The sequence below is a fragment of the Manis pentadactyla genome, chromosome 10 (genome assembly GCF_030020395.1).
Source record: "Manis pentadactyla isolate mManPen7 chromosome 10, mManPen7.hap1, whole genome shotgun sequence".
Classification (NCBI taxonomy): domain Eukaryota; kingdom Metazoa; phylum Chordata; class Mammalia; order Pholidota; family Manidae; genus Manis; species Manis pentadactyla.
Window position 1 is genome coordinate 76,565,357 of NC_080028.1, and position 8,455 is coordinate 76,573,811.

General features: G+C 39.2%; 1 protein-coding gene across 2 annotated transcripts; it reads left to right on the forward strand.

Moving 5' to 3' along the window:
- The first annotated feature begins 2,527 nt into the window (after positions 1 to 2,527).
- Positions 2,528 to 8,120, forward strand: THUMPD1 (THUMP domain containing 1). Of its 2 annotated transcripts, none has more exons than XM_036899417.2 (4): positions 2,528 to 2,836; positions 4,511 to 4,688; positions 5,618 to 5,866; positions 6,304 to 8,120. In XM_036899417.2, the coding sequence occupies exons 1-4, from the start codon at positions 2,606 to 2,608 to the stop codon at positions 6,720 to 6,722; spliced, it is 1,077 nt and encodes a 358-aa protein (XP_036755312.1). In that variant the 5' UTR covers positions 2,528 to 2,605; the 3' UTR covers positions 6,723 to 8,120. The 2 variants fall into 2 exon arrangements, with proteins under 2 accessions (XP_036755312.1, XP_036755316.1); XM_036899421.2 differs by having other exon boundaries at positions 2,531 to 2,836; positions 4,514 to 4,688.
- The last annotated feature ends 335 nt before the right edge of the window (positions 8,121 to 8,455 follow it).

An 8,455-nucleotide genomic window follows, 5' to 3' on the forward strand; every position in this document is an offset into this window, starting at 1 on the left:
CTGGGGGAGATCAATGTTCTTTTCTAGCTCCTCTGGCATGGTTTAATGGGATCAGGACTTGGGTGTACTTTCTTTTAATAGCATGAGTTTTAACCTTTTTCCTTTGTTGGTCATTTTTGGGTTGAGTGCAATTCAAAAACATTTTTGAGCACCTAACTATGGACCAGGCACTATTCTAGACACTGAGGATGAAAAGAAAAATAAAAGAGGTTCATCCAGCTTGCTTTATGCCTCCTGCAGCAATGCCAGTGGAATGAGACTGTTCTCCACAATCAGCTGTGGACCTCCAAAATCAATGCTATGCAATGACATGCTGAGAAGTAAAGGTTGCGCTGGATATATAAGTGGAAGGACAAAGTAAGATGACGATAATTTTTTTGGAAGTAGTTGTATGTCTGGAGTTAGAACCAAAAATTACTTTCAGCTCAGTGCCCCTTTTCAATATCGGATTACCTCCTTCAGGATTTGCAGGAACTCAAACCTGGCAATAGCTTTGTACTTCAGGAATAGCTGGGAGTGAGTAATGGGGAGTACTTGCTCCTCCTGAACACAGTCTTCAAAAGGCATCTTCTCAATGATTTTAAAAAGACAATATATTAACATGATAGTTGCTGAGATTATGGATAAAAAGACCACAGAGAAAGCAGTGAGACACAAAAGCCAACTTCTTGGTTTTAAATAATAAACATATTTTGGCAAATTTAGGAAGAAAAGAATTTATTGGAAGCCTTTGAGAAGTTGACAGAATTATACAGAAGGCTGGAGGAACAGGTGCCCAGGGTTGCTGGATGATTGGGAAGCTGGGACTGACATCAACATTCTGGAAAGTTCACCACTGCCACCACTTCTGGGGTGTTAACTCTGGATAGATTGCTTATCTATCCAGACTAAGGAGTGGGTTCTGAAAGATTTGGGGGACACGTATGAACAAAAGGAAGTGGCAACATATACTACATTGGAGACCAGAAGATGAATATTTTCCTTTACTATTAGTAAAAATTCTTTTATGTGTATGTGGATTTCTAGACTATTATTTCATATCAGAATTAATTTTTTCACAAAGAATCACAAGAATCACAAGAATGGGAATCTGAGAGATACAGGCCTCATAATAAATAAGAGGGTCTTTATTCCTGACTTCTTACTACAACCCAACTCCACATTTTCGGGTCACTGGATTTAGGTAATCCTAACTAGGACAAAAAAGGCAAAACCCTCATTTATGTCTTCATGATTTTGCTCATATTTGAAGAGTGTGATCTCCTGTCTGAACCAAGTGTACTTGGAACAATTGTACACCTAGATGTCACTGTCACCTGTTATGACATCAGTGTCAAACTGTTTCAGGTTGAGTTTGTTCTCCTTGCTGAAACAAAGAGAAAATGCAGAGACACAGTAGCTAAGCAGAGTGAAAGTTTTATTTGAACACACTCCAAGGAAGGAGTGGGCCAGAGTCAAGGTAGACAAAGTCCTTGGTCTTTTAGGGGGAGGGTCTATTTAATCATGTCCCAGCCATAGTGCCTCTTTGATTGACAGGCTAAGGTCATTTGATTGACAGTTCTAATTACACACCATTCCTCTTGGTGCACCTGTCTTCACCCAGAAAAGCCCGTGATGTGGAGGGGCAAAATCACAATTTTACTTTAATGAAATTATGATGAGGTATGGTTTGGGCAGTTCTTAGTTTTGTTCTTTTGGGCCTGGGGCCATTTTGGCCCCAGAGGCAAGGAAGTTATCTCCCTGCAAAGCCTCTGTTGTCTTAGTGGGACCCTCTAACTGGGCATTATTTTCTTGAACCTCATCTTCCCCTTCCCTGGCTGCTCAAGTCTGTCTTTCTACCTAATACAACTAAAGCACGTGAAGAAATTTATAAGGACAATAATTTAGGAAGTAATGTTTTACATGTTAAAATGTTCCAATAATGACAATTAAATGTTAAGAAGTTTGACCAAATTTCCCTGTATTTCATATTTCTCATTCTGATAATCAGGTTTCAGACTTTAGTTTCTTATACTTTCTGTCCCGTTTTTCTTTGTACTTCTGGGGTCCTTTAACAGGAATACTAAAGGAAAGTCTACTGAATATGCACATTTCAAGCAAAAAATAAAGGATGGTATGGCAGACCCACTGACTTCTAAGAGATAATGGCCTGTAAGGGCAAAGTGAGTAGAAAGTGTGTTTTGTTTTGCTAATGGTCTCAACCTCGGTACTTGGAACAATAACTAGCAAATAGTTGCTGAATTAATATTAATTGAATGAATCAATGAATATAAGTAAATGAAACGATTCTTTGCAAGCACAATCTGTATGTCCAGTTGGAGCTCAGCATCTAATACAGATCAGCTCTACCCGCAGGTTGTTTCTCCAGGTGGTGAGGAAAAATAAGTGCAGGTAATCAATCCCGCAGGAGGCCTAGAGGAGGGTCTAGCGCCACCTCTCCACAACTGCCGCCGACTTGCTTTAGAACCCGGCGCAGCACGAGTGAAACGTGGGGGCCGGAATAGGGGAGGCCGTCGCGCACCCATGACGTAATAGCCTGCACCAGCGGAAGTGAGGGCAAGTGCGGCCGAGAAACGTTTCTCTCCCGTTTCGACGCTCGTGCACCATGGCGACCCCACTCCAGCAGCCTCCTCAGGCTGGCGGCGGGAAGCGCAAAGGCAAGGCTCAATACGTACAGGCCAAGCGGGCTCGGCGCAGCGACGGTGGTGGGCCGCGGCAGCTGGAACCCGGGCTGCAGGGCATTCTCATTACCTGTAACATGAATGAGCGCAAGTGCGTGGAAGAGGCCTACAGCCTGCTTAACGAATACGGCGACGACCTGTACGGACCGGAAAAGGTAGGGGCCCCGGAGGACGAGCCGACCAGCCGTCCTCTGAGGGAGGAGGGAAGGCGGGAAGGCGGGAAGGCCGGAAGGCCGGCTGCGGTCACACGCCCGGGGAGTTTTCTCGCGCCCTCGGCGAAGGGGCGTGGCCTTGTCTAAGTTCTCGCCCCCTCGGATCTGGTTTGCGGACCCCTGCCGGGTCTTCGGCTCCGAGTGTTTGCACCGTGGCCTTTTCCTTGTGGCTCCGGTTTTACAGATTGTATACTGCCTTCCAGGCGGTGTGGTTCTGAAGCTCTTTCAGAAACATTTACTTCTTACGGTAAGTGTTCTGAAGTAATGTTCACGCGGACACTGAAGTTCAAGTAGGTTAAACAGATGGTCCAAATTCACAAAGGCAGATTTCATCCCCTGTCAAGGTTTTTGCCATATCTTGTCACCATCTGAACGTCGTGGTTGTAATAATGTGTGTGTCCTAAACAGTATCTGTTAGGAATGCCTGTAGCAGTGCCATTTATTTCTCAAATGCACGTAAAAGTACATTTTAAGAAGTAAAACATTTTTTACCAGAACCACCTGAAACCTGATTGTCCCAACAGTTTGGAAATCTTTATATTCTTGGTTTGGAATGTGAACACGAAAACTCCAAGGACTTAAGTGAAGGATGATAAAACAGAGGGGATTTGAAATCAGGTACAGTCATTTACTAGCTCTAGGGCTTAGGCATGGGCACATTATTTAATTCTGCTGAGCTAGATGAAAACGGTAATGTTATGGTAGTATTTAAGCAACTTTTTAGCCAATTATTTTTTGTGTACCTAAAATATGTCCTGGTATATAATAAAGTCTCCATGAATGTGCATAATTGTTGTTAGTGCCTGATTGGCAACTCCGTTGGTGGGACAAAGAACTGGCAACAAATATATGTCTTGTCCACACTGGTAACTTGAGCAAATTCGATCTTTTTTAGGACAAGAACCATTATTTTTCCCTGCTCTTTAGTAGAAAAGGAGTGAGGGTTTTTAATTCCGTGACTGTTTGATCGGATTTCCCCAAAAGCAGATAGTCATATCAGGCACAAAGATACCTAGTGAGGGATTAAAGTCTACCCTGAAATGATACATTTGGTGAGCAAAATTTCCCTCTGCCCCAGACTGTCAAGATGATTTTGAGAACATTTTCAAATTACAGTTGATACTCAAAACAACATGGGTTTGAACTATATGGGTCCACTTGCATGCAGATTTTTTTCAATAAATATACTGGAAAGATTTTTGGAGATGTGTGACAACTTTAGAAAATGTTTTCTTTTCTTTAGTTTTATTGTAAGAATACAGTATTTAACACATACACAAAATAAGTGTTAGTAAACTCTGTATGTCATCAGTAAGGCTTCCAGTCAGCAGTAGACTATTAGGAGTTAAGTTTTTGGGGAATCAAAAGTTATAAGCAGATTTATTACTGCAGGTGAGGGTTTGGTGCCCCAGTCCCAGTGTTGTTCAAGGATCAACTATATATGCACCACAGATGGAGGGAATTCCCTTCTTCCACATTTTGGAGGGAGTGATGGCTCAGTCTCTTAATAAAAGGTTTTACTGTCAATATTGAGCTACCTGCCATTGGGGGTTTCATAAGTAAGTATAGTTTTTAATATGAACTTTATGGCATTTTTGCTCATTTGTTTTATGCAAGCAGTTTACAGACAAGGATGAGCAGCCCTCTGAAAATGAGGGAGAAGATGATGATGTGGAGACTGCCTTGAAGAAAGAAGTTGGTGACATTAAGGCATCTACAGAGATGAGGCTAAGAAGATTCCAGTCAGTAGAGAGTGGAGCAAATAATGTAGTCTTCATCAGGACACTTGGGATAGGTGTGTCTGACTAATATGCTTTATTGATCCTAAAATACCTAGACATTTGTATCTCAGAGAACACCACCTACAAAATGGCTTTGCGGTTGTGGCTCAGTTAGTCATTTGGATTGCATCCCTTCTACACTGTTAGCGCTAGGCTAATTGGCTTGGGAGTAGAAACCTGGCTTTGCTACTTCCTTTGTATGTAACTTTAGGCAAAACAGGAGTACATGTTTTTTCTAAAAGGAGCAGCTGCAGCTCAGTTCCAGCCAGTTTGAAACAACTCTAGCTATTTGGGAATACAGTCCTAGTAGAGCCAAATATTCCAATTTTCAAAAGAAGTTGGAAGTCTGGAAAAGTTCCTACATTTTTAAATGCAGTTACCTATTTAAAAGTATTGAAAACTGAGCAGCTCAAAACAGATTTGTATGCAGTCTAAGGACTACGTCATGATCATGATCCTGTGCAACTTGTTCTGTGGTTCCTTTAAGGTCTGAGGTCTAGGCTTCTATACGCACTTAGCTAATGGATTAATTAAAGTGTCTTGCAGGGTTTTTTGTTTTTGTTTTTGGAAACTATACAGTAATGTTTGTTACTTTGATTTTGCTATTTTTATAGGAAAATAACAGTATGGTGGTGTTATTGGATAAATCAGACATGATAAAACTCTTAACTCCACTGTCTTCATGAGCAGTTATTTTTAGTGAAAGCAGTGACGCTGAAGAGTTAAAATATTAGATACCATATTAATACATAGTGGGCACTGAAGAAATATTAATTGGAAAAAAATGGTTATTCTTATTAAAAATTCATTATGATAATTTCTTCTCTCCTGTCAGTGTAGGCACCACCTGTGAAAATTCAGAGTTTGAAAATAATTTAAAATGTCTGAGAACTTGCGTTTTTAACTTGTTTGCTCTGTGCTAATTTTTTTCTTTTTCCTTTAGAACCTGAGAAATTGGTACATCATATTCTCCAGGATATGTACAAAACCAAAAAGAAGAAGACTCGGGTTATTCTACGAATGTTACCCATCTCAGGCACATGCAAGGCTTTCTTAGAAGATATGAAAAAATATGCAGAAACATTTTTGGAACCCTGGTTTAAAGCTCCAAACAAAGGGACATTTCAGATTGTATACAAATCTCGAAATAATAGTCATATGAATAGAGAAGAGGTTATCAAAGAATTGGCAGGTATGTTTCCCTTGGTTTTTACCTTGATGTGCAGTGATATAATACTTGTTCTTGTATTCAGGAATTTTTTATTTTTAAGATTTGAGGCTTAATATTTTTGAGTGTAGAACATGTGTATTAAAATGTCCTTAATACCAAATAAACCAATTTTAGTATGTTGGATATGAAATTTTCTGATAGTTAGATATCAAGTCTTTTCCAAATCAAGGTGAATTTTCTTTGGGAAAGAAAAGTACTCAAAATGTCTCAGGATTTCATTTGTATTTATTTATTGAAAGAGTTCAGGGACTTTGATTGAGGTCCTTATAGAAGAGTGGACTAATGTACCTTGCTTTACCAAGTTGCAAACAGGAAAGAGGTGAGAGATTGTTTTTGTGTCCATCAAACTTCATGGTATCCTTCTACCCCTAAGTGTTTCCCCATTCTTTTTGTTACAGGAATAGTAGGCAGCCTCAATTCGGAAAATAAAGTGGATCTTACCAGTCCACAGTACACAGTGGTAGTAGAAATCATTAAAGCTGTGTGTTGCCTCAGTGTTGTGAAAGATTACATATTGTTCAGAAAATATAATCTCCAGGAGGTGGTGAAGAATGCTAAGGACCCATCACAGCTTCACCCAAAGCAGGCAGCACAAGCAAGAAATGGGCAAGAAGCTAAATTGGAATCTGGTGACAAATCAGATCAAAATGACCCAGAAGAAAAAAATAACCAGCAAGCGGTCCTGGAGAATAGTGAGGAGTTGGAGCAGAGCAAACCAATGTCTGAGACACAGGTGGTGACTGAGGGGGGAACTAAACCTGAACTTGCAAGTGAAGTCACAGAAGGATCTGAGTCAAATGAAAATGACCTCTCATAGGAAAAAAAATTGGTGTCCAAGGTGGGCTTCTCATCTGGGGTTCTGTGAGATGTTGCTGGGAATCCACATAAAATTGTGACTGAAAGTACTGCTTTGAACTTTGTGTGTGCTGCATAATCTCATATTCACAGTAGTGAACAGTGATTGAGTAGCCCTGTTAACAGTTTTATTAGTGATCTTTTCAGCTCTGGCAGTGTGCAGTAGGCCCATGTGCACTGGTTGAGAAGAGCGAACTCTGAGTCTTCTTCTGACTGGTCGGGATTTCTGTGAAGAGTGTACTTCAACTTGGTGTTCACACTCACTTACCCTTCAGGGTTTCCTTAATTTGAGGTTTTCCAAGGGTTCCTCCAGTGTAAAACTACTGGAAAAAGCTGGAAGAGACACCAAAAAGGACTGCAAAATAAGATGTTCAGGTTGAGAAATTAAGGGGCTGTGAAATTAAGTTTTGGAGATGGGTTTAGTTACATTTTTAAAAGTTCAAAAGTATTATAAATGTTAAGTCTTCCCACAGCAATGGCTGTGCTTATGTAACGGTATGGTAATATATTTTTATCCTCCTAGCTAGTGGTCCTGCTTGGCAAACCAGAGTAGAAAGATTTGTGAGGGGCAAAGAGAGCAGACAGGGTAGTGCTAATGCACATGGGGCTGAACTTCCTTATGTCTTCAGATTTGGGGGAATATTAACTCTTAGTAGGTTGAAATCATCTGGAAAGGATCATATGAGCATTTAAAAATTTAGGGAAACGAGGACAGGATTTAGTTCACTTCATCAGAGTTGATCTGAGACAAAAATACTTCTATTTTGTTAATGTAAGACTCGGGGAATAAAATTGGCCATATGCTTACAATGTACAACTTGGTGGAACTGGGTTCCTTTTAGTTTGTGAAGGCTGCTTCTCTATAGGATTTTGATTTAGTGGTTTGTTTTTAATCTGCTTTTGTATTTGTATTTGTATTTGGTAAGATTGGAGTGTGACAAAAGCTCTTCTTCCCCAGCTGTGAAGTACTGTGTTCTGTTGGGATCTGAATTCATTCATTGAAAGATTTGTTTTCAGGTTTACCAACTGTTTATTTCCACTGACATTTGAACATATTACTTTATACATGACAAGATTCCAGGGTGGGAATTGAGAGCTGCCTTTTCTTTTAATTGTTCTTTAAAAAAATTGTCAGTTCAAAAACTCTTCCACATTGCTGTGGTATATAGTAAACTTGTTCTGCTCTATTGAGGAGAAGGTACTAAATCTGCTATTTTAAAACTTGTTTCTATAAGGTTATACAGGATTTCTAAATGTTGTTTTTACTTATATTTTCCTTTTGGCATAGCCAAGTATTCAGCTGGTTTTTCAATTTCTGATATTTTCAGAGCAATAAAAATAAATTTATTCCCTAAATATTCATGTGGTGTGTTTTTTCTTTTTTTATGCTTAGTATGTCTCTTGCTTTGTAATAAGTAGATATGTCATAAAAGATGTTTATATATCAAATTATGTATCAATAAAAGTCATGTACATTGTCTTAAAAAAACAGGTACAAAGATAGTTTTAATTGCTTTCGAATAGTTAAATATTCATGTAAGTTATCCAAACTTTATGTTTTACAATGAATTTGCTTCAAAATGAGGTATAATAATACAGTACTTAATTAAATTTACTTATCAGTTTGGGGTTACTTTACTCATTTTAGCTTTAGTATTTTAGTCCACCTTAAACAATTACTAATGTGTAAAGATG

What these genes read in the sequence shown, in the direction of transcription:
- THUMPD1 (XM_036899417.2), top strand. Translation starts at nt 2,606, where the DNA reads ATGGCGACCCCACTCCAGCAGCCTCCTCAGGCTGGCGGCGGGAAGCGC. An exon ending in ACCTGTACGGACCGGAAAAG is followed by an intron (nt 2,837 to 4,510) that starts GTAGGGGCCCCG and finishes GTTTTATGCAAG; the next exon opens with CAGTTTACAGACAAGGATGA. An exon ending in CATCAGGACACTTGGGATAG is followed by an intron (nt 4,689 to 5,617) that starts GTGTGTCTGACT and finishes TTTTTCCTTTAG; the next exon opens with AACCTGAGAAATTGGTACAT.